The following is a 23,324-nucleotide window of genomic DNA, read 5'->3' as shown; positions in this document are numbered from 1 at the left end:
TATTATGTGTGGTGTCAGATTTCCAATATAAAACCATAAGCAGTGAAGAAGCTCTGGTAAGTGATGTCTGTTCAACATGGAATGACAGTGCTACCCGAACAGATTGATTAGGATTGGGTGTGTTTGTAGGCAACAACTGTGTATCATACAAATCTATCTTATCTTTTATTTCCTGCCCCCTACTGATTATAAATAACAGCAATAATAAGGTCAGAGCTGTTTATGGTGGAAAACGATTTCTTGAAATAGGTGAGAACGCTACTGAGCATAAAAAGGGAGTTACAGGGTTTTCACTGGACAACATGTGCTGCATGTGCTGCACACACACTCACACACACACGCCCGCCCACACAGGATCAGCCATGATTTTGTCCCCTTGCAGTGTATTGGTGGGTATGTGGGAGTCATTTCAGGACAATTGATGGCTCCACCCATCGATGTAAACACACACACACACACACACACACACACCGAAAGCAGCTTCTGTGGATCCTGAGTTGGTGTGTGTGCCATTTGAGGACAGATCAAAGCCACCTCCTACTTCTATAAATGCTATAGAGTGAGTCAACAGACACACACACACACACACGTTTTGGTCTCTGCAGTCCTCGTGTGAACTAATTTTCATCTGACGCATGACACACACACACACACACAAGCCCCTCTCAATTGAAGTCAATCTCCGGTGGCTGAAGCATTAGTCACCATGGTGAAAACACAGTCGTACCTACGTGCACACACCGACACGACGACACCGACACCGACACACAGGACTGACCTTTATCAACCTCTGGGCTTTAATCAGATAATGTCACTCAGTAGGAGAGGCTGCAGAAAGACAGACAAAGACAGTCGTTGGTCTCACGAGAGCCTAATCAGCCATGACAGACAGACATGTTTCATACTGTGATCTAGGACCGCTGGATCCGTGACGAAAAAAATCATGTAGATGAGCACAAAACCTCATTTATTACAATAAAAATGTAGTGTTTATTCTGACCATTTTTCAGTAATGACAAGTTTGGGTTACTGTTTATTTTCAAAATCCTATTTATGCCCAATTCAGATGTATTGCTCGTGCGTCACACATATAGGAGACAAAAGAGGACAGCAGTGTTAATACAGCATGGCGTCAATCAATCAAGAGGCCCTGGGCTGCTTTGGCTGAACCGATTGGTGGCTGTGACTCAGGGGGCGGGACTCCTGCAGGACTCTCTCCTCTAATTGGGCATAACGCTTCACCATCGGATCATAAATCTGCAACACAGAAAACACACACATACACTGATTTCTGTAGCTCTGATTTCTGGATTTTGTAACAAACTGAAACACACTGATGAGGCTCTGAACTTCAAGGATAAACAGTTCATTCATACATCTAAACTGGGCTGCTTTTCATGTGTGCTTTAGCAGAACAGTTCATTATGTATTTATATAACCTGTTTAATTATGGAGGAAGGACAGCCAGAGAACATTGCTTCAGTCAACATGCAGCTACATTTAAATTACTTTCCCTGTTTATGTTTAGAACGTGTGGATATTCTTCAAAAGACTTCTGAATGAATAGGTGAACATGTTCTAGAACGCCATGTGCAGAAGACTGTGAACACCTGCGCCTGATCATAATTGTCAAAATTTATCTAGATGTCACATGGCGTGTTTAGCTCTATCTCTCTCTCTCTGTGTGTGTCTCTTCATCTCGCTTTGTCTCTCTCTCTCTCTCGCTCTCTCGTCATCTCTCTGACTCTTCTTCATCTCTCATTGTGTTGCTCTTCAACCTTCAACAAAAGAACCAAGACACTAAAAGAACTGGAGCTCAAAAGACAGACATTTCATCTGTATTTGTTTTTGAAATGGCAAAAAATGAAAAGTTAATGGAATAAAATGGTTCCAATGCCGCATCAATGAATCCACACGTCTCTCATTCACATCCAGGCCAAAAGGCAGACACATCTCTGCCCACCTACGCTCTCCTAACACCAGTGATGAGCCAAGGAAGTGTGTGTGTGTGTGTACCTCCTGTGCACTGGGGTGGGGGGTGGCAACTTGTTGTGGTTTTGTTGCTGGTTTAATGGTGTCAAAGAAGGAAACTTCCGATTCGGCTACAAGGCCTGAAAAGAAAGCAGCAGAGAAACGGACGTGGTTAACAAATGAGACGGCACAACCAGCCAGTCAGACGTTTAGCCGGGTGACCTTTAACCAACCAGCTGTTACCGTTACATGGACACTGAACATTCCTCATCTTATAGTGCCTTCCATTTAAAAACAACGAGTGTAATTGATCTGGAATCTTGGGGCGAGCTCTCCAAGAAGCCTAGTCCAGTGACCACACAATTTAAGACATTCAAAGCTCTTCCCTCACCGTATAAGATAAACGAAACGTGTGAATTTATTCATTACCAGCTCTCCCACATTATGTCTGAGCGTCTCCACCGAGAGCTTTTAATGTCGAAGCAGCACATCTTCATAAAACCAGATGAAAGAGATTCCCCCCGCCGACCCGACCGCCCAACATGAAACAGAATGAAGTAGAGGTAAGATCGTCAACGGTCTCTCTTAGTTTTTACATGTATGGTGGTTACGTGGGTGCCGTACCATCAAATATACATGCAGACGGTTCAGGAGGCTTCCTTGAGTCTTTAACGAGGAGGAGGCATCTGAGGTCGCTCTCACCATATTCCACACAATATCTCAAATAAACTGCGTTGCAATAATAAATAATTAAATGCAGTCCTCTGTTAATAACACATGCTGATTCATTCGGTCTCAGGGGGACGATGCCATAGCTAAGCAATCCTTCATGAAATGACGCTGCGACAGAATGTGCAGATTCAGAAGCAGCAGGGGGAAAAAAGCCTCCTTGTTTAGTTTTGCTGCAGCGATACTTCCTCAGTGTTTCTCAGCAGGGACACTGTAATAAGTAGAAGTGAGTAGAAAAGCTTCACTGCAAGCATAAGCATTAAACTTTTCATCAATAAATACATTTAAAGGACGTTTGTATTGTATATACAGTAGTTAGTTAGTAAGTTAGTTAGGGTTAGGGTTAGGGTTATGGTGTGTGTGTGTGTGTGTGTGTGTGTGTGTGTGTGTGTGTGTGTGCGCGATTTACCCTGCACAGCTATGTACGCTGACCCCAGACAGGCGGAGTTAGACAGGTCGATGGTGTATACCGGGGCGTTAAATACATCGGATAGAACCTGTGTCAGCCACATACACACATACACAGAGAGGGGGGGAGGGGGGGTGTACATTTACATCCTGTGGGCTTCAGTCATTAATTGTGTCTGGAAATAAATGAACCAATTGAAATTGACAACACACACAATAACTTTGTTTTCAAGTTGAGCAGAATAATGATCTTCAGAGATTTACGTTCTGTTTCTCTCTCTCTCTCTGTCTCTACACACAATGACGTTGGTGATGAGTAACAGCCTATCAGACACAGACTAAGTTGTTCCTCATTAAAAGCCAATTGTAGCTAATTGTTATCAACTGATTAATTTATATTATTAATAACAGCATCAACAAAAGCACTAATACGATTGACATTGGCAGGACATGAGAACACAAAAAGAAGAGTAAACCAGCTGACCTGCAGTATTTCTGGGTTCGAAGAAGCTCCGCCTGTAGCAAATACCCTCGTCCCAGGAACTACACACACACACACACACACACAAACACAAACACTTTTTTTAAGCAAGAGTCTGACAGTCCAAGTGAAAAGCGAGGAGGACGAGTCTTACTGATGGAGTATCCCAGTCTTTCAGCGTGGAGCCTCTTGGACAGAAACTGACCCTCCACCAAAGCTCGGACCTCCGCCTGAGGGCTCAGTGAGGGCACCTAGAGCACACACACATGAACAGCAGCACACTTTCTCAAAGAACCTGGATGTTAAAGCATGACTGTTGCTCTCTCTCTCTCTCTCTTGCTCTCTCTCTCTCTACCTTGTTGTTCTGCGGGTCAAAGCGGTACACTCCCATTGCTGTCGGAGTGATCTCCATGGCATCAAAATAAAACCCTGGAAACACAGAGTAGCAATTAGTTCAGTGTGAGAAAGGACAGAAAGAAGGAAAGGAAGAATTGTGTGCAAGAAGGAAGGAAGGAATAACACAAGGAGAGAAACAAAAAGCAGCAAAGGACAGAGGGTAGCTGAGTGGAGAATGTGTGAAGAAAGGAAAAACATCAAATGTAGGTCGGAATGAAGAAGGAAGGAAGTTCAAATCCAAAGGAATAAGGGTTCAAACTTCACCAATGTTGCCATTGTTTCCCAGGGGTGTTTCTCTCAGAGCAGCAGAAAAAACCTCCCACAATCCTCCAGCACACTCATTCCTGATGCGCTCTCTGGTCAGTGAGCCATTCTTAAAACTGTGGAGACACGCACACGCACACACAAGTTTACATACTGATTATTTTGAATGAGAAAAGAACAAAAAGATAGAAATAGCCTGGTACCACAGCAGAGCCATGTATGCCTGCCAGTCAACGGGGTTACAGAAGACGTGACCCTCCAGCGCTGGATGAGGCTGCTGGATCCACAAAAATACAGTATCACTGGTACCCAGACTCACCTGCACACACACACACACAAAACAACATACAAAACAACATTACAACCATAAGAATAAGAATAATTGCTTTTTTAGCTGAATGACAGTGTGGCTTTTTTTGGGACTTACAGCGATGTCACCCTGCTGCAGCCTCATACCTGCAAGAGATGCTGAGAGAGAGAGAGAGAGACATATAAACATACAACATCATCTGACATATAAACATACAACAAAGATGCCTAGAGGACCTGTCAGGATTAGTCATGCAGTACATTCATGTGGCACATAACACAACAAGGGAATTACAAAAAGTGGAGTAACAGCACCATCTGTTAGGCGGTCCAAAGAACTACATGAGTGTTGAAATAAAAAAAATAGGAAATCATCATACTGAATTAATATTTTCAGGAATATAATGCAAGATGAAGGTAGAGAGGATGTTAAACAAACCCGGGTTGTCTCCAGTGAAAGCCACCACTTTGCAGAGCTCAGAGAAACCATATCGATGTACAAAATAAGGCGACAAGGGACCCTGCGTGGGACAAATTCATGGTCAAATGTCCGTCAACTCTGATTGTACATAGTGTAATGCATGGAGCCCTCTAACCAGTAAGAATCAGTCTAACCAGAGTGAACCGGTGTGTCCCAGGCTTACCAGTACAGATGTGGTTGGTAGTGGAGGTCCAAGCAATTTGTCCAGATGTGGTGCAGTGGCTTCCAGGCAGACCTCAGACCAATTTCTACTTCTGATATCCAATAGATTCATCCCTGAACCTGCATAATTAATCAACCAGTCAATCATAGTTGGGTCATTTTAGTCGTATTTCAGCCTTGTAACTTAATGACACATTTAGATGAGTAACACACAACTAAATAAGAGAATAAGCATGTATTGTATTGATGAATGAATGGCTGGATGGATAGACAGAAAGGTTTGTTCTGTACCATCACTGTAGTCGATGGCAGCATAATCCCCGAGGAAGAGTGAGGCGGCAAAGCTACTGACCAAGGAGATTCTCTGAAACCACACAGACACACACACACTCATAAGAAAGTGAAATCAAAGTTGGCACAGTTAATCTGCTTGAGTCAAAGGTCACAGTGTCGTGTTAGGGGCTGACCTCCGTGTTGTCATACTGATCCGGCTGTGTCATTTGCAGTTTGGCGATCTGGTTTCCTGTGAAACGCTGCAACAACACATGTTCATGCAGAGTTAGAGGGAAAAGAGAGTTGGAAAGAGACGGACGGCCCAGAGAGAACCTGTCTGACCTCATAGGCTCTTGATCCAGTGACCTCTGCAAGCCTCAACGCACCCCCTGCTGCTGACTGCAGGTACTGACACTGCTGCCCACTGCTGGAGTCCATCCACACAGGACAGTCTGACACGGAAAAACTGCTCTGAACACACAAACACACATCAGTAACTAACCAACTAAATAACTAACTAACTAACTAACTAACTAACCAACTACTCACCTGTAGAAGATGATGCAAACTGTGCTGAGGGTTGAGCTCTTGGAGAGTCTCAGCTGCTCCTCTTCTCCAATACACACTCCCATGTTGCTGAGAGAGAGAGAGAGAGAGAGAGAGAGAGAGAGAGAGAGAAAATATGTTTAGTTATTCATTTGAGTTTAGTTTTACTTCCACTATTTGACCTCAAGAAAAGCTTTTTAGACCAAGAGGCCCTTCCCTTATTGGATCATGATCGTGTCTTACCTGGCCGCAACCTGACAATGCTTTGACACGGGAGAAGTCGAGCCCTGCACTCTTTAACTTGTCCAACAGCAGGTCAAGAGCCTGGGGAGAGAAAGAAACAAGGAACAATCAAATATGAGCCTTGGGGCCAAACATGCCTGGTGACAGAGCAGTTTGGACACGTCCTATTATTCTTCAGACAGGGACCAGTAAGAGCCACACAGGGAAACTGGCAGCAGACACTTTGAAATGCTGAGCCACATATTGAATTTAGGGTGGTGTGACTCAGGGTGGTAGAGTGGTCGTCTGGGAATCATTGCACTTTGAATAAAGTACAGAGGTATTCCCAACCATTCACAGCGGGTAATGATAGTACATGTTAAGGCCTATTGCATCGTACAGGAGGAATTAATAGTTTAACTCATGCGTTACTGCACAGACAGGGCAAAGCAAACCTTCGTCATCATGACTGTTCTGTGTGTGTGTATGCACCCATGTCCTACCTTCACCCACATCAGAACAGGAGACGTGACTGTCAGCCCGTCAGCATGAATATGAACTCCTCCCTGAGTTCTAAAGAGACAGAGACACTAAGGTTAGAAGAGTTACAAAGTTTTTTAACTAAGTTTTAAGTGTAATTTTCACATTTTTCTAGGAAATTCATTGCAAGGGTTGGGGTTTCTACAAGCAACCATGATGTTTCAGGATAACTTCTAACATTTCACAGTTATCTGCCTTCTTAATGTGTGTTGGCCTTGGTCTTACCTGAACTCTGGAAGCTCAGCGTCAAACTGAACATTATTCTGATGGACCACCTGCAAGTTTCCATCAATGGCGACCACCTTCAGCTTCACACACACAAAGACAGCACAGTCTGTTAAAGCTACAACCAGCCATCAGCTGTTTACTTCGGTAATGTTTGTGAACACAGCACAACGGAATTATAATTTATACAATGATCAGTTCATTATTCTTCATCAAGGAAATCAATGACATATGTGAAATAAGTAGGTAAGAAAACGATTAACTTTACAACGTTTAAAATGATCACAGCCTACTGTCACACTGAGTAACATGTGGCATGTGAATAATATAAAAGATATTGATTCACTCAATGTTGACATCCAGAGTGAGTCCACCGCACCGAAGGTCAAAGTTCACCGGAGGCGTTCATATTCCATACTAAAAAACAGCACGTCAGCAGTTTTTTTATATTTCAACTTCAAAGAACGCCAACTAAACCCAAAGCAAATCATTTAAATTAAACACGGAATACTTTTAATAAAGTAAAAGTTAAGACAGCGCGAGGCTGCAGCCGTTTCCTGTTTACCTTTCGTGTCTGCACGGAAAAACAAATCTCCGCACATCTGCGCAGCTTTTACGCAAAGAGCGTCACATACACGGATAATGATGAGTTCAAGTATGAGTGTGTTTTACCTGTTGTGTGCTAAAGTCGAAGCCTAGGTAGAGAGAGTCTGCAGCGGCCATGAGGACGACACACCGGGCATCAACCAACTCAGACAGGGAAAGAGTTAAACATTTAAAGAAACAGACACAGAGTGGGCAGGACATCAACGAGAAACACTTTAATAAAGAAACTATACACAAACAGATTTAGATGGAAACTCTTTGGCCTGGTGATGTCATATCAGGTGTGGGGGGTCTTTTCAGAGAGCAGAGAAAAGGACTCACACATAATAATTGTGGGAGTATAAACTAAAATCTAATTTAAAAACAGTTTGCAGTGGAAGTTACACAATAGCAAACTGAGACTTTCATCCCTCTGCCACGTAGCTGTTCAGTACATTTTCTCCCTCATTCTCACACAGAGCAGGGGAATAATGACGTATGAATACATTTAGTTATTTTTGTGGTTGCAATATTTGTCCTTCAGCCGTATCAAATGTGGAGACTGTTTGACTGGAAAGTTCAACACCACATATTGTCCTTTACTGTTTGCACATGAATCAAAGTCACAGGCGCTAGACACAGTAGTTTGTGTGTGTGTGTGTGTGTGTGTGTGTGTGTGTGTGTCTTTTCACCACTTCCCCAACACTAATCCACTCGACAAGGTAACATAGAGCCTGCTGGATTTGATCTATTATTTTCCTCTTTTGGATTTGAGGAGCATGCAGAGGAGTCTTTGAATGCACCAGTGAAGAACAGAGGTCTGTACACTGGTGGAGACAGATGCTGCGTTTACAGAATGGGGAGAAAATCAGCTGCAGCAGCATCAGGTGTTTATGGATCCTGCTGCTGTGCAGCTCTGCAGGACCTGTTGGATGGTAATAGCGCCAAAAAAAGACCTGACACGGTTTTTTTCAACACACAACACAAAGTCTATGTGTATATCAAAGATAATGGATTTGTTTAAGAAGAAAACAGTTACTCTGTTTTTATCGATTTCGTTTCCTGTGGGCTGTTATTAAGTCCTGAAAGATAATGTCAACACAAATGCCAAAACAAATCAAACTGTTTCAGGAATTTTCTTCCTAGCATTGAGTAATCTGTATGGTTTCAAGATCCTGACACATTCTTTTTATTCAATTTTGTTGTTTGTTTGTCTCATAAAACTCGTATGGTCTAACTTAGACGGATGGTCAAAGGTCAGGCTTTTCCTGTTTTTCTGCCGCAGCTATCCGGACACGGAGAGGGAGCGGGGCGTGGAGCGGCAGAGGTGCGGCGCGGCTGGTGAGAGAGCCGGAGGAGGATGAGGAAGAAGAGAAAACGACCATTAATAACATGGACATCTCTGTGCTTCGGGAGCAGTACCGGTGCAGCAGAGAGAGTCAGAAGCGGCGCACACAGGTGCTGCTTTTCCGCAGAGGTGAGGATTCAATGTCGCTTTATCTCTGCGCGAGTAAAGCTGTTCCTGCGGATGGAAAAGTTTTATTAGAAGCCAAACTTTGCTTAAGTATAAAACTGTTCTGTAACTTTTAACTGAGAGACATACGCGGTTCTCTCAGATTGTTGTATCCGCTTCAGCACACGTCAAGCCGGATAGACAGAACTTCCGGTTTGTATTTTCAAAATAGAGGTTTTGTCGAGTCAAGTCAAGTTTTATTTGTATACACCGAAATATGGAAATGCTTTTCAACTTAACTAAAAGCTGTTTGTTACAAAATCCTCTCTCTCTCTCTCTCTCTCTCTCTCTCTCTCTCTCTCTCCCTCTCTCCCTCTCTCTCTCCAGTCTCTCAGGAGCTGTCAGATGCTCTCAGCATCATTCCTGTCCCCCAGAGTTTGACATCACCAACAGAACCACAGAATTGCTCACCTGTGGCGAACAATAACCCTAACCTCCTAACCTCTGACCCCTGGCATGTCCACCTGGGCCTCCACCGGCGCTCCTGTTCGCTGGTCACCAACCAGGTTTCCCCTGAAATGCAAAGAACCAACAGTTATTTCAGGTAAGTTACTATTGGCTGATTCCATTACTTTTGATATTAAATTTTCATTTGTTTAATTCAAATCATTAAAGTCAGTCAACTAAATCTCATTAAAATTAAGAAAGAAGTACTCAAATCTGTTATTAGTAAAGTAAATGTAATAATAGTCATTGCCTTATAATGCCACATCTTCAACTAACTGCAGAAACAATGAATTAAGATGAAGTGAGAGCTCCGCTAAGAGTCCACCATCTTGTCTCCTCTCTCCAGGTTTCCATCTCATTTTGCTGAGTCTGACAGCAGGGACCAAGAACTCCTCGGCGATTCAATAAGCAATTTTGTCGGATCCAGAGAAACATTCATCAGCACTAAAAGTCACTTAAAATGTCCCACAGGAGAGCCAGTCCATGATTCATTGAAGTCTCCCATGGGAGATCCAGTCAGTGATTCCTCAAATTGTCCCACAGGAGATGTTGATGGTTCCCTTGAAGTTTCCCAAACAAGTCCTGTTGGCTGTTCTACAGATGATCATTTCGACCACTCCATCTGCACCTCCGAAGTCTGTGTTTTTGGCAGCTCCTTCAGCGATTCTCAGGAGTCTTCAGCTGCTTCTCTCACCAATTCCAATGACGGCTCCACCCCTGTTGCGTCGGTAACCTACTCTCCCCACAGTTCCATCAGTGATGTAGAAGACGAGCTGAAGAAGGAGACCATCGACGTTAATGGAAAAACAAGTCCCGGCATCCTGCAGGCCAGCAGGAGAACCCCTGTGCCTGCCCTCAGATTCACCCGGCAGGTGACTTTGGGAGGCGTGGTCTCCTCCCAGCACCCAAGCTACTACCCCTTCCCGCACAGAAAGAGCCAGAGGATCTCTGAGGCTGCCAGGAAGCTGGGAATGTACTCCTCTTTCTAACAACAAACCTGGAACACTTGAGAAATGGTTCTTAAAAACCAAATGCTACAAAGAAAACGTATCCAAATAGAGTTTTTGTCCACAATATGATTTCTACTGAGGGATGGAAACATTTTCTATCTGTGATCGGTTTACTCTATGGCAAATATACCATCAGATTCAAATTTAATGTTCCTTTATATGTCAACTTCCCCAGCTTTTAATCATATTTCAGCACTGTTTGTGTGCTAGTTAATTAGTGTATTAGTGGTGGAATGTGAAAATTCCTTTTGCTTTCAAACTAAGGCTACTCATAGACATAAAAGTCCAGATTTCAGATTCAGTGATGCTCTTTATATAAGATTTTCTGCTTTTCAGCAATTACAGCACTTTTTTTTTGTTTCTATGGAAGCAAACATTTTTCATGACATTGCCATTGCCTAACCCTAACCCATCCATAGAACCCCGTCCTGACCCGCCAGGGATGCAAAACAAAATGAAAAAATAAAAAGGAAATGTCCGTTGTTCTAGTAATCAATAACAGTACTTTTAAAAGAGGCTCTACCTCTTCTAGCAATAAAACAGATATTTCAGTTTTGAAATTTTTATATCTGATTCTGTAATCTGTATCATAGCATTTGATATTTTCTCTGAGGATCTCTTTCAAATAAAAGTAAACTAAAAGAGCCAAAGATGAACTAATTAGCTAGTTTCACAGTCAAAATGTTGATATTGGATGACATCACTCTGCTATTTTGATGACATCACTATTATTTATGTAGTTTTCGAGTCTGACACTGTTGTGAGCAACATTGGAAGATTGAACGTTTGACTTTGTTTTTTCTAATCAAACATTTAAAAAACAAACATTTAAAGTTACTGCTTGTAATTTGCATGACAAATGTTGTTTGCCAGGCTTACATAAGAAGTGACACATCTTGGCTGAAGTGTAAGCAAGACTGCCAAGGAAGCTCCTCCAAATTAAAGTTGCATGATGCAGTTTGTGTTGGTCTTACTTGATGGATTTCTATCGACGTAAGTTTGTTCAATAACACTGCTGCTAAACCACCAGTATAAATATGACGACGCACAGCTAAAACAAGCAAGAATGTTTTAAAGGGAAATTATTATTGAGACTAGTATAGTGGGAAGGCAAACAGATGTAAAATAAATATTTAATATCTTGTTATTGTCAAAATTAGATTAAGACTTCATTTTGACGTGTTGCTTTGAGTTATTCACTACAAATGCAATAAATACGAGTGACGTCAACAGTAAAGTGTTGGCGTCACTTCAACCTGCGTAACATTTGACACTCGTGAGTCACCGTCCATGTCAAAGCATGACGCCACAGTATTTACCAAAGATCGTTTGTAAATGAGAAGATGCACTTCTCAGTATTACGGATCGGGCACAGCGCCTGTGTCTGATTGGGCTAACGTTCTTTATTATAGCGGAAACCGGAAATGATTCAAGATGACTTTCTCAACCTGCGATGATCTTCATCGAAATAACAAAACCAAAACAAGAACGGCGAACAAAAACATTCACGGAAATTAAACTCAGGATACGTCTCCCCTAACAGGTATGACTCCGAACGTTTATTTGACATTTAACATGTGACAGATTTAGAGAAGACAAACTGTGAAACCCCGCCGTGTTTGAAGCTATCGGTAGGAATCGAGCATTGACAAGTAATGTTAGCTTACTTAGCCCCCAAACTACACACTCACTGCCTAACCAGACCCAAAGCATAGGCGGATATAGATGGACGGAAAATGCAAATGTTACTTTCCCCATCATGTTAACGGTTATATAATTTGGGAAATCTGATTTGTTGAAACAAACGCATGAGATAATTAAAAACGAATAAATGAAATCATTTGAGCCTGTCTGCAATCTGTCCCGTTTCCAGAGCTTGACACTCGTTTCCTCCATTGGAAATCGGTTGAAATAATGATCATTGCGTTGATAATCATGATATAAATGATTATATCTATGGTGGTTGAGGAGGATCCCGAATTTAAACATTTTCCTCAGAACATTTGTTACTTACATCATTAACCTGTTGGAGTTTGAACCCTTGCTTTCGTTTCCACTGTTGATTATTGACTTCAAAAAATAATACAGCAAGGGATATCCAACTTTGGCTGTCCTTTCTCTTGTCTGTTGTTGTCTTCTTGTTGTTTTACCTCAGTTGTCATGGTTGTTTTGTTCTCAGAGACAATGGCAGAGCAGAACACAGAGGCGAAGCTGAAGAACCTGCTAAAACAGGAGAAGATCCAGCTTTGGAACCTGCCATACACAGACGATGACAACCAGCCTGGTCAGCAGCACATGCAGGTCAGTGGGAGGGAGGGAGAAAGAAAAGGAAAATCATGAAAATAAAATTAATTAATTAATACTGTCGACACATATTATCTATGGAATGCTTTAAAGATGTTGCTTGCAGATGTAATATAAAAAAATAGAAATAAAATAGAAATTTTAAAAAGTAAATACAAAACAAACACAAATTAAATTAAATTCTATTTAATTCTTGAAATTCTATTTTTAAATCAAAATAGACCTACAATATTTTTTCAAGAATGAGTTGGGAAAAAAGCAAAATAAAAATGGACCCAAAAGGTTTGGTACATTTCCAATTACAAACATTAAACCCCTCAATCTTTTAAGAAATATAGTGAAACTGACAAAAGTGAAAATCAATTTGCAAAAACAAACTTCTTTTTTTCTTGATCCTTTTAGGAACTAGCAGAGAGATATGCTCCTGTGGTTTGTCTGTCATCGTTAGAAGTGGGGGGCGCTCTTGAGTCCATCAGAGCCCTGGCTGTGAAAAGAGGAAAAGGAAACACCATGTACAGAGAAACCAGAGTGGCCACGCTGGAACTGCTGCTGCCCCGACAAAGCAAGAAGGTCATTATAGATTTAACTCTAGACTATATTCCTCAAAACAGATATCACCACTTATCTGCTTCTGTGTGTATTAGAGCCTGCTGCAGCTGTTGAGTCTCAAATATTCTTGTTTCATGTTTCAGGATCCAAAGATGAAGGATTACTTGGAGACAAAACTGGATGTTTTGATTCAGGAGGTGGTGGACAGGTTAATTCCAACTTCCAGCTTTTGCACCTTAAATAACCTTGAAATACTTCTGTACAGTTTGCATGTAGAGTATAGGTAGTAACAGAATGTGTGTGTGTGTTTAGGATTGGAGAAGAGTATGGCCTTAAACACATCAAGCTGATCCTGAACGGGAAAACTCTGAGTGTTGGTAAGTTCAGACCAGAGAACTCAAACCTCCATCAAGGCCTCACAAAGTCTCCTTAAGTGTTGTGATGATGTCAAAGGCAGAACCTTACACTCCTAGACACCCTGTAACGTATTGTTTAATATGTTTTTTTTCTAAGATCAGCGCCTGGATGAGCAGGGCGTTAAAAACCACAGTAAGGTGATGGTGCTGAGGGTGACTGATGATGAGTTGAAGCAACAGATTAGTGTTGAAGAGGAGGCGAAAAAGAAGGACGACAAACAGAAGGAGAGCATCCAGAGGACCCAGAAAGGCTTCCAGATCCTGTCCGAGAGAGGTTGGAACACAAAACACTTAACACTAAGCTCACAATGACCCTTGTTAAACTGAACATCACTGATAGATTTAGTGTTATTATTATTCTGTGTTGTCAGACGGCAGTGAAGACCCAGAGAACAAGCCCTTTTTGGAGATCGCCGACCAGAAAGGAAACCCACTGAAGATCCCGCCCAAAGAGAAGAAGGTAAAGATGCCGCGTGTGTGTGTCTATTCTAATAATATACAGTTAATGCTCATTAGTTTTAGTTGTGTTAGTAATGAAACTTTAAAACTGAAACCAAAACCAATTACATCAGCGCACAAACAGAAATATAACTGCACACCTCCCTCTCTCTCTCTCCCTCTCCCTCCTGTGTATGTGTGTCAGGCTCTTATGCTGGCTATGGGTTTCCATGAGAAAGGTCGTTCTCTGATGAAGAGGAAGGAGTACGATGACGCTCTCTGTCACCTGCTACAGGCAGACGAACAATTCGGGTGAAGACGTCACTCACAGCCTCACATGTATAATCTCCACTAGGTGGCAGTGTACTACATATTCTTTCCAGTTGCTTTCGAGGCTCTTATCTGAACTCGTGACCTAAATCTCTGTGTCGTCTTATAGTATGTGCCGCTCGGCCCTGCTTGGCTCGGTGGATAACTACGCCGTCCTGCAGCTGGACATTGTGTGGTGTTACCGAGCGCTGGAAGCTCTGTCCTGCCTGGAGGACGGCAGAAGGAGGTTGGATAAGGCAGAGGACTGTTTCCTCCAGTGCTATGGAGAGCAGCAGCAGCGGCTCCTCATGATCAAGGTTTACTACACGACAAAACAAACATTTAGCCCACATGCAACACAAACACATGCATACAATTCAGTCTATGTGCGTGTGTGTGTGTTGTCCAGGGTAATACAGGCAGAGAAGAGGTGTTGTTTCTCAGGTTGTACCTCCTCCAGAGCCTCCTGTCTTACATAGAGGGGAACGACGCCCAGGCCACACTGAAGCTAGAGAAGGTACACATGGTTAAATAAAGTTGTAACCTGTTGTGATTGGGCTGAATCATGGAATAAGCAGTAGTATGTGCTATATGTTTAATTTGTGTTTATGCTCTGTGCTGCAGGTGGAGTCGCTGTACAGCCGCCTTTGTCTGGACTCCGGGAAAATGGCTCAGCTGATGGCTCTTGGTTTCTCTGAAAAAGATGCTCGACTCGGGCTCAGAGCCTGTGAGGGAGACCTGCAGGAGGCGGCCATACACATCAGCAACAGGAGACAGGTCTCTCTTTGTCCTGTCCAAAAAACCTTGGGTACATGCACTTTTTATTGTTTCACACAGTGGAGAAGTTGTCATTAAATGTGTGTGTGGTGCCAGGAGCGAGACGAACTGAAGCAGAGGGAGAAACAGAGGAGGAGGAAGAGGGTGGATGACATCAGCACCCTGACAGAACTTGGATACAGCCGGAGCGACGCTGTCAGCGCCCTGCACCATGCTGATGGAGACGTGGATAGAGCCTATGGAGTAAGTGTCTGTCTAATATAAACATTTCAGATTTAAGATTTAAGAGATTTAAGATTTAAGATAGTTTATTCAAGTCATTTTGCATGCAACTGATAGCAATCACACACAATTGAAATTTGTCTTGCACCCCCTACATATCACACACACAAACACATGCACTACAGAGGGGTGCAGGGCAGCCATTTCTGTAGACTGTCTAGATTAACAATGATACATTTGGATATTCTTGGTGCTCTTTCCTCATAATGGGAACGTGTGGAAGATGACCTTTGGATAAGAAGTATCACTATTATTGCACCTCTTGTTTTCTGCATCTTGATAGATCCTCCTTGATTCCTCCCAAGCAACCCAAGAAAACAATTGCAACACAGAGTGGCCAGTGGCCAGTCAAGAGAAGGTGGACCAGGTACAAAGCTGAACTCCATAATATTAAATTGAATCACATTTCCCTGAAGGCCTTCTTACACTTGGTCTGATTGTTTTTATGACCACCAGAATGAAACCATCTTAAACAAAGTGTTTTTTATTGATTTCTCCCTCTCTCTCTATCTCTCCCACACACCCACACACTCCTTTGTGGCTGTAGTTGTTGTATCTGGGGTTTGAGAGGGAAGCGGCTGAGGCGGCTCTGGGTTTGACAGGCGGAGATGTCCAATCAGCTACTCAGCTGCTGCTGGACAACCAGGGGGTCATCTCTTCTGATCTCCTGTCTTCCTCCCCACCCTCCTGCTCCTCCTCCTCAGCGTCCTCCGAGAGGCCCAGCACCTCCTCAAAGTCTGCAGGTAGGAAACACACAAACACAAACACCGCTTCACAATCATACATACAGCAACAGCCTTTACAATGTCTCATTTAAGTCATTTATACCTCTTTGCATGACAGACAACAGGTCTGACTATCACTCTGATTTCTCTTTCTGTCTGTCTGTCTGTCTGTCTGTCTGTCTGTCTGTCTGTCTGTCTGTCTGCGTGTGCACTCAGAGGACAATGAGCTGGTTAATGAGGTATTGGAGGACATCTCTCATCATGAAGAGGATTACCTGGATGAGACTCTGGAGGAGGAGAGCGAGCTGATCCAAACTATGAAGACCTACCTCAGCAGAGGACATTCACATACTGTCTGATGCACGCACATGTACAACTCTGCTCTTTCATTACAGATTTTTTCCCCTGAGAATATATAAAATCTACAATTTGACAGTTGTCCTAAAACAGCACCTGCAGCGCTGAACAGTGCTCTCTTGCTGTTGAAAACAAGAAGCTTCAGATGTGTGGAGACTGAAATATCAATATCTCACATATTTGTATATGCGGCAGGGAAATTTGTTCAGAGCTGCAAGTTCTCCTGCTTTAATTTTTTTCTTCAGATGTGCTTCATTATCTCATGTAAAATATATTTTTGATTTGATTTGATTGCTGTCCTGTGTGGTCCTCAGATGTTTTATGTTTTGAGCAAAACATTAATAATTGCAGCGGTTTAATTTAGGGTCACCTGCCAAAGGTGGAGATCTTATCTGAGGTGTCACAATGTTTTCATGCTGACTTTTTTTCTTTGTCTGGGGTTATAATGTAATTTTACCCAGACTTTTGTTATGCTGCAGTCAAGATTTGTTCCAAAATGAGAAAGGTGTGTTATAAGAAAGTATGTCTTCATTAAAAAAAACTAAATCAATTACATTTTGAAGACAATCTCCACATTTCTAGTTGACTAAATATGTTTCTCTTTACTTTTAAAGTTTCTGAAGTTTAGGAGCCGCTTATAAACCAAAACTGCCATGTCCCATTTAATCACATGTTCGGGAATAAGCTAAATATTCCCTTGTTCTTTAAAATAAATATTTTCTCAAGCCAATTCAATTAATTTAATTTTGATTGCAAAGTTATGTTTGTTAATGAGCAGAATGTTTTCGAGAATGACTGCCATTTGTAATTTATTTTGAAGTTAAAAAAGTAATTTAATAAATCCAAAAAGAGGCCGAATGAACTGGAAACCAACTTCTGAAAACACAACACGACCACAATCACGTGACAAATACATGAGGAATATTCTCATGGATTTAGATAAGGTTTAACTAGGTCAGGGGTGGGGAACCTCCGACCCGCGAGACAATACATAAACACAATTTAAAATAAATAAATATTTAAGACTTAAAACGAGCAATATGACACCACACACACAGACTAAAATAATTTAGTTAAACAGAGAGCAATTAATTCACCTTGGGACAAAACGGGCGGATGTCCGGGCCAAGGTCAGAGTCATTGAACACAACAGCGCGTAACTGTTAGCGCGTGTCGTACCTGCCGCCATCAGGTAGCCGAACATGGCGACAAAGAAACGAAAAGTTTATACGGAATGTCGTTCTGTCCAAGTCAAATGGAGTAACGACTATTTTTTTGTGGAATTGAAAAGCTAGCTTGTGTGCCTAGTTTGTGCGAATGCGCTGACTGTTGTGAAAAACGTTAACCTCGAGCGTCATTACAGCTCGAAACATGCTAAGTTTGGGTGCCCAACTAGCTTACCAGGACAACGCGATGCATGCCAGTGAGCTAATCGCGTAAAGTTAAGCACTTCATGGAGACGAAGAGGAAACCTGTCGTTGAACTCAGTGACAGCAAGTGACTGTGTGATTTGGCTTTCATGGTGAACATTCCCAAGTACCTCTCAGAGCTGAAGGCCAAGCCCCAAGGTCCCAACCAGCTTCTTAGCTAGCTTTTCTCAAATATTAAATCATTTGAAGCTAAGCTAAAGCTCCGGCAAGTGCAACTGGACAGGGGAATCTACAAACCAATGAGAGAGAAAAAAACAGTATAAAGGTCAGGACTTGTCAATAACACACATACCTCTGCCAGTGGTATCATGGCAACAGTCAAACTTTACCTGGACGCACTCATGGTTTTGGTTCTCTCAATTTCAAAAGGCTTTACCAGCATGATGGTGTAAAGTTACAATATGGCCAAAGCTCCAAATCGTGCAAAGAAGCATTTAAAAAAGTTTTGAATAGAAAATAAAGAGAAAACACTTTTGTTTTACTAAACAATGCAACATATTCCAAACTTAAACTCCAAATTCATGCATTTGACTGTCAAGAGGGAAACAGGAACAGAGGACACACCTGCCTCATTGTTAGTGGTATCATGGCAACAGTCAAACTTTACCTTGACAGACTCATGGTTTTGATTTACCCAGAGGAGAGAAGAGAAACAGAAGCCACAGAGACTTGGTACTGGTAGGATTGGAGGTTTCCCTCTTTTTGGTGAAGGGATTGTTTTTGTTTTGTTTTCATGGAATTTGGCCTAATTCTGCTTTATTGTATCTTTATTTTCTCTCTCTTTCTCTTTCTCTTTCTCTCTCCCTCTCCCTCTCCCTCTCCCTCTCCCGCTCTCTCTCTCTCTCTCTCTCTCTCTCTCTCTCTCTCTCTCTCTCTCTCTCTCTCTCTCTCTCTCTCTCAGATGGATGAGCCAGAGTCTCTTCCACAGATGGGCGATTCACTTGTTCCCCCAACCGACAGCTCTGACCCTGGGTTGGATGTATCTTCTTCTCAGGGGGCAGCGGGGCAGGGTAGCCAACCTGCCCCCAGCACAAATCCTGTGCTGGAGAACCTGAATAGCCCTGGGAAAGAGGTGGCAGAGGAGGAGGAAGGAGGAGCAGGCCATGCTTTTAAACCCAAACCCCCTCTAGGTAGATATCCCAGATGTGCAATATGTAACGCATTCAGTCACTCATTCACTGTTTCTTTATCACTTTCTCTTCTTTCTCCTTTAATCGACAGAGGAAGCTGGCAGAGGACACCGGCAAATCAGAGTCCCAGACCTGAGAGACCCCAATGCTGCTCGTTCATCCACAGCCAGCACCTCTGTGAGTACGAGACAGTAACACTGGCCGGCCACCGGTGGCGCTGCAATGTAACCAGATAGAGACATAGCAATTTTGAAACTTAAATGTAAACACAACATCAGCAACAGAATCATGACATTCCATGAACTCACTTGTGTTCCCGCAGTCAATTAGACGTGAAACATTGTTGGTTACTCTGGCTGATGCATTTCTGTGCAGGTGTCTGGTAAACGGATAATGCTGATGTCTAATGAGGCAAGGAGAGAGCTGGCAAAAAAGACCCGAGCAATGAAGGAGGAGAGGCGAGCAGCGTTGGACTCACGACACAAATACCTGAACAGCAGACTGGCAACCACCGGGATCCTGGGGGAAACCGAGGTGGAGGATGCCCTTATCTCTGATGAAAAGGTACCATCAGAGTTCAGTCCAGTCCATGTCCATTTCAGTCTAGTTAGCCACGCCCTTAAATCCAGCTCAGTTTGCTTCAGTTCAGCTGAATCCAGTCCAGTCCGTTGCATTCAGTCATGTCTAGATAAATCATGTCTTTCAGTTTGGTATGATCCAGGATTTCTTTGCTGCTGATGGATCCAAGAAGCTGATGTTCTTCTATCAGGATGTGGGGGAGGTAACAGTCATATTTTAATAAATATTCAGTTTTTGAGTATGGTGGGCATCATCCAATGTTTCTAAAATGCTATCTAAATCTTATATCATTTAGTCTGCTATGTGTCGCCGACAACGTCTAATTTTGTATTTGTCTCTTTGTGCCTCTGCCAATGTGTCTCCCTTGGTCTCCGTCCCCTGGTCTCTCTCTGTCTTTGTCTCTTTCTGTCTTTCTGTCTCTTTGTCTCTCTGTCTGTCCATTGGTCTACTTGTCTCTCTCTTTCTCTATTCTGTCTGTGTGTCTCTCTCTCTCTCAGATGGTGTCTGCCAATCATTCGTCCTTTGGTGAGGCACCGAGAGCTGCTCAAGCTCAGAAGAAACTCTTTCTCACCACCGGTGGCTCTGAGGTGAACTTCCCATCAGACCCACCCACCAAAATCAGAACAGCAGATTTTTATCTTTAAAATGTGGACATTTCTGACAGACCAACAAATTGAGAATGTTCAAGGTGCAAAAGCAGATTTATTCACTTGTTAAAAGAAAGTCAGACTTTCAGAACTCAATAACAGACAAATCTGCTTGATAAGAATTCCTTATGCTGACTTACTTCAAACCTCTGACTGCATCGCATATTAAATCTCTGTATATACACTAAATGTATAGATAATAATCATGTATTTGCATATAATACATCTGTCTTTTACAGCCTTTACTTGGGATGTGTCTGTTCTTCCTGAGAACCACGGATAAAGCCATAACAACCGCTAACATACACCAGGTCAGTAACCATAGCAGCAGCAGCCAGGCAGTCAGCCAATAACTACTCCTTCCATTTCATGAATCCCAAACTGTGTAACCTTAGACAAGTTCCATCATCTCATGTTTTTCCTGTTTTGGATCAAAGGACAGGGCTAAAAATGTACAAACGACATTTTCAAGTCATCCACTTCAATAATGTTCAATAATGTAAATTTGTTCACAAGTTAATGATTGAGACTTGTAACTACTCACAGAACTTTCCTCTAATAGGAGGTGAGCTTTGGGATGTTAGATGGCAGTGACAGCGGCCTCTTGTACAGCTTGGAGACATTGTTGGCTCACATCATGCTACCGGCAATAACGTCACAGCAGGTACACACAGATCAGAACTCTCATTTTTATGATTGCACCGCAGTGATCTGCCTTCTTCTGTCTGTTTTCTGATCCTGATAAGTTTTTTCCCTGGTTGAGAATAGCTGAAAGTAAGGTTTTGGTTGTGATGTGTTTGTGTAGAGCTGGGGTGTTCTGCAGGACGGCGTGTCCAGTCCACATGTCCAGTCCTTCCTGTCTTCTGTGAATCAGTTTGTCAGTAATGTGAGCTCAGCCAGAGTTAACATGGACGGAAGGTTCCACCTGCAACAGCTCGAACTTCCTGTCGCAATATCCGAGCTGAGCAGCCCAGCAGATTACACAGCTGCAGGTAGGACCCAGCGTACATCACCGTAAAAAAGTGTCCTAAAATATACTAACAACAGATCACATATTTAACCATAAATGTCTTCAATACAAAAAGTCAATTTAAACTAGATTAGAAGGTAGGAAATAAATGGAAAAATGTATCGAGTTATTGCTGGATGGAGAACCTTCTCTCTGCTTTCAGCTAATAACAAGGAGCTGGTGGAGCGTCTGGAGGGCGTGGTCTCAGTGTGGGCCAATCAGATCAAGCAGGTGTTGACAGAGAGTGAGCAGATAAGGAAGGAGGCAGACAATGCTGGGCCGTCAACTGAGCTGGTCTACTGGAAGAGACGGATGATGACGTTTAGCAGGTAGACATGCACTCCATTCATCAGACTGACACACACACACACACACACACACACACACACACACACACACACACACACAGAGTCATAAATTGGTCTTCTTTCATAACAATTATAACTTTTTGTGCATCCAGTTGTTCAACCTGTTTGTGTGTGTTTGTGTGTGTGTCAGTCTGATGGAGGAGTTGAGGCGCCCTCAGTTGAAAAGGACTCTTGGAGTTTTGCAGTTTGCCAAGTCAAGAACACTGCAAACCTGGAGGGAGCTGGTCAGCTGATATCTACTATGTTCATTCATTTGTTTATCATTGGTTAAAACATGGTTCATGTTCAGTTTGGTATGATTTAGTTTAGAATTAATCTAAATTTTTCCCATTTCACTGTGGGACAGTTTAGTTTACTTGATCTTGAAGTATTTTTGTGATATTAATGATTGACTGATTGATCCATTTATGATCTAAGGATGGTTATATCACTTTGGTGTCTAATGAAGCCAAGGATAATGTGAAGTATCTGTACACACTGGAGAAATTCTTTGGACAGCTGCAGAAAAGCTCACCGGTAAGAATCTACCTGTCTGGCTACCTGTCTGTCCATCTGTGGATTCCAAAGTGCCATACAAATCTGTCTATCTGTCTCTGTCTCACAGACAAGTATGGTCGAGCTCATTCCTAGTCTGATGACCAGCATCAGGATGATCTTTACTGTCTCTCAGTATTACAACACTTCTGAGAGAATGACCTGTCTACTGCTGAAAGTCTCCAACCAGATGATCTCCAGCTGTAGGGCGTATCTGTCACAGGGCGTGGCCCGCATCTGGGACCACAGCAGGTAAAGTAGACTAGGGTGAGACCTGAAACCTGATGAGAAAATCAGACTACAACATGGAAAACTCACTTTGTGTGTGTGTGTGTGTGTGTGTGTGTGTGTGTGTGTGTGTGTGTGTGTGTGTGTGTGTGTGTGTGTGTGTGTGTGTGTGTGTGTGTGTGTGTGTGTGAAGGTCTGAGCTCCTGCAGCGTATCTCAGAGTGTTGTAATCTGAATGTGGAATACCAGAAAAGCTTCCAGGCTGTCAAGGACAAACTGAGAGAAACACCAGAAAACAGACAGTTTGACTTCAGGTATGCTGTTGGCAGGAATATGTGTTATGTGTGTATGTTAGAATGCTGTATGTGACGAGGTGGATGCTCTATGAAAACTGCTTAATTTCCCTGCTTCTGTGCCACCAAATCCTCATTTCTAAACCTCCATGTAGCCGTGCACCTGAAATAAAACCTTCCCTCTCAGGCAAAAGAGCTAATTCCTCCTTTATGTTTTTTTTCAGTGAGAATTACATCTTTGGGAAGTTTGATGCTTTCTGCAGGCGTCTGGAGAAAATGGCTGACATGGTCTCCACCCTGGAGAACCTGGCAGCTCTGCAGAGCATAAAGGTGGTCCTAACTGTTTCCTGGTGATGACATTGTAGATGCAGCAGGTTATGATCAATTG

General features: G+C 42.6%; 4 protein-coding genes across 6 annotated transcripts in view; 3 read left to right on the top strand and 1 right to left on the bottom strand.

The window, feature by feature from the left end:
• Window positions 1–950: 950 nt before the first annotated feature.
• Window positions 951–7,829, bottom strand: xylb (xylulokinase homolog (H. influenzae)). 2 transcript variants are annotated; one of them, XM_076158085.1, is made up of 19 exons: window positions 7,680–7,829; window positions 7,008–7,090; window positions 6,746–6,815; window positions 6,264–6,344; window positions 6,024–6,110; window positions 5,817–5,945; window positions 5,669–5,734; window positions 5,493–5,565; window positions 5,203–5,321; window positions 4,998–5,079; window positions 4,677–4,717; window positions 4,453–4,568; window positions 4,250–4,365; window positions 3,945–4,018; window positions 3,744–3,840; window positions 3,593–3,651; window positions 3,110–3,197; window positions 2,017–2,111; window positions 951–1,257 (listed from the first exon to the last, which is right to left on the bottom strand). In XM_076158085.1, the coding sequence occupies exons 1-19, from the start codon at window positions 7,812–7,814 to the stop codon at window positions 1,141–1,143; spliced, it is 1,728 nt and encodes a 575-aa protein (XP_076014200.1). In that variant the 5' UTR covers window positions 7,815–7,829; the 3' UTR covers window positions 951–1,140. The 2 variants fall into 2 exon arrangements, with proteins under 2 accessions (XP_076014200.1, XP_076014201.1); XM_076158086.1 differs by lacking the exons at window positions 7,008–7,090; window positions 7,680–7,829 and having other exon boundaries at window positions 5,817–5,940; window positions 6,746–6,768.
• A 427-nt stretch (window positions 7,830–8,256) lies between these two features.
• LOC143006798 (uncharacterized) lies at window positions 8,257–10,863 on the top strand. Of its 2 annotated transcripts, none has more exons than XM_076158088.1 (4): window positions 8,257–8,527; window positions 8,878–9,069; window positions 9,433–9,649; window positions 9,899–10,863. In XM_076158088.1, exons 1-4 carry the CDS (start codon window positions 8,449–8,451, stop codon window positions 10,539–10,541), a joined length of 1,131 nt encoding a protein of 376 aa, XP_076014203.1. In that variant the 5' UTR covers window positions 8,257–8,448; the 3' UTR covers window positions 10,542–10,863. The 2 variants fall into 2 exon arrangements, with proteins under 2 accessions (XP_076014203.1, XP_076014202.1); XM_076158087.1 differs by having other exon boundaries at window positions 8,854–9,069.
• A 1,098-nt stretch (window positions 10,864–11,961) lies between these two features.
• nub1 (negative regulator of ubiquitin-like proteins 1) lies at window positions 11,962–17,205 on the top strand. Its single transcript, XM_076158292.1, has 15 exons — window positions 11,962–12,105; window positions 12,742–12,863; window positions 13,269–13,436; window positions 13,559–13,623; window positions 13,728–13,792; window positions 13,929–14,105; window positions 14,203–14,291; window positions 14,475–14,581; window positions 14,709–14,895; window positions 14,988–15,095; window positions 15,203–15,355; window positions 15,452–15,598; window positions 15,921–16,004; window positions 16,185–16,380; window positions 16,579–17,205. Exons 2-15 carry the CDS (start codon window positions 12,747–12,749, stop codon window positions 16,719–16,721), a joined length of 1,806 nt encoding a protein of 601 aa, XP_076014407.1. The 5' UTR covers window positions 11,962–12,105; window positions 12,742–12,746; the 3' UTR covers window positions 16,722–17,205.
• A 1,872-nt stretch (window positions 17,206–19,077) lies between these two features.
• Window positions 19,078–23,324, top strand: part of dnah5l (dynein, axonemal, heavy chain 5 like) — a 35,015-nt gene continuing 30,768 nt past the window's right edge. The window contains exons 1-14 of the mRNA XM_076158351.1: window positions 19,078–19,279; window positions 19,371–19,456; window positions 19,655–19,843; window positions 19,986–20,051; window positions 20,356–20,445; window positions 20,745–20,816; window positions 21,068–21,169; window positions 21,311–21,497; window positions 21,678–21,843; window positions 22,013–22,106; window positions 22,300–22,398; window positions 22,487–22,668; window positions 22,838–22,957; window positions 23,161–23,266. Coding sequence (XP_076014466.1) covers window positions 19,078–19,279; window positions 19,371–19,456; window positions 19,655–19,843; window positions 19,986–20,051; window positions 20,356–20,445; window positions 20,745–20,816; window positions 21,068–21,169; window positions 21,311–21,497; window positions 21,678–21,843; window positions 22,013–22,106; window positions 22,300–22,398; window positions 22,487–22,668; window positions 22,838–22,957; window positions 23,161–23,266 — 1,761 coding nt within the window. The remainder of the gene's footprint in view (window positions 19,280–19,370; window positions 19,457–19,654; window positions 19,844–19,985; window positions 20,052–20,355; window positions 20,446–20,744; window positions 20,817–21,067; window positions 21,170–21,310; window positions 21,498–21,677; window positions 21,844–22,012; window positions 22,107–22,299; window positions 22,399–22,486; window positions 22,669–22,837; window positions 22,958–23,160; window positions 23,267–23,324) is intronic.

This window comes from Genypterus blacodes, unplaced genomic scaffold (assembly GCF_046128005.1).
Source record: "Genypterus blacodes isolate CSIRO-AG114 ecotype Tasmania unplaced genomic scaffold, CSIRO-AGI_Gbla_v1 ptg000076l_1, whole genome shotgun sequence".
NCBI classification, from domain to species: domain Eukaryota; kingdom Metazoa; phylum Chordata; class Actinopteri; order Ophidiiformes; family Ophidiidae; genus Genypterus; species Genypterus blacodes.
This window is presented reverse-complemented; position numbering and strand designations above follow the sequence as displayed.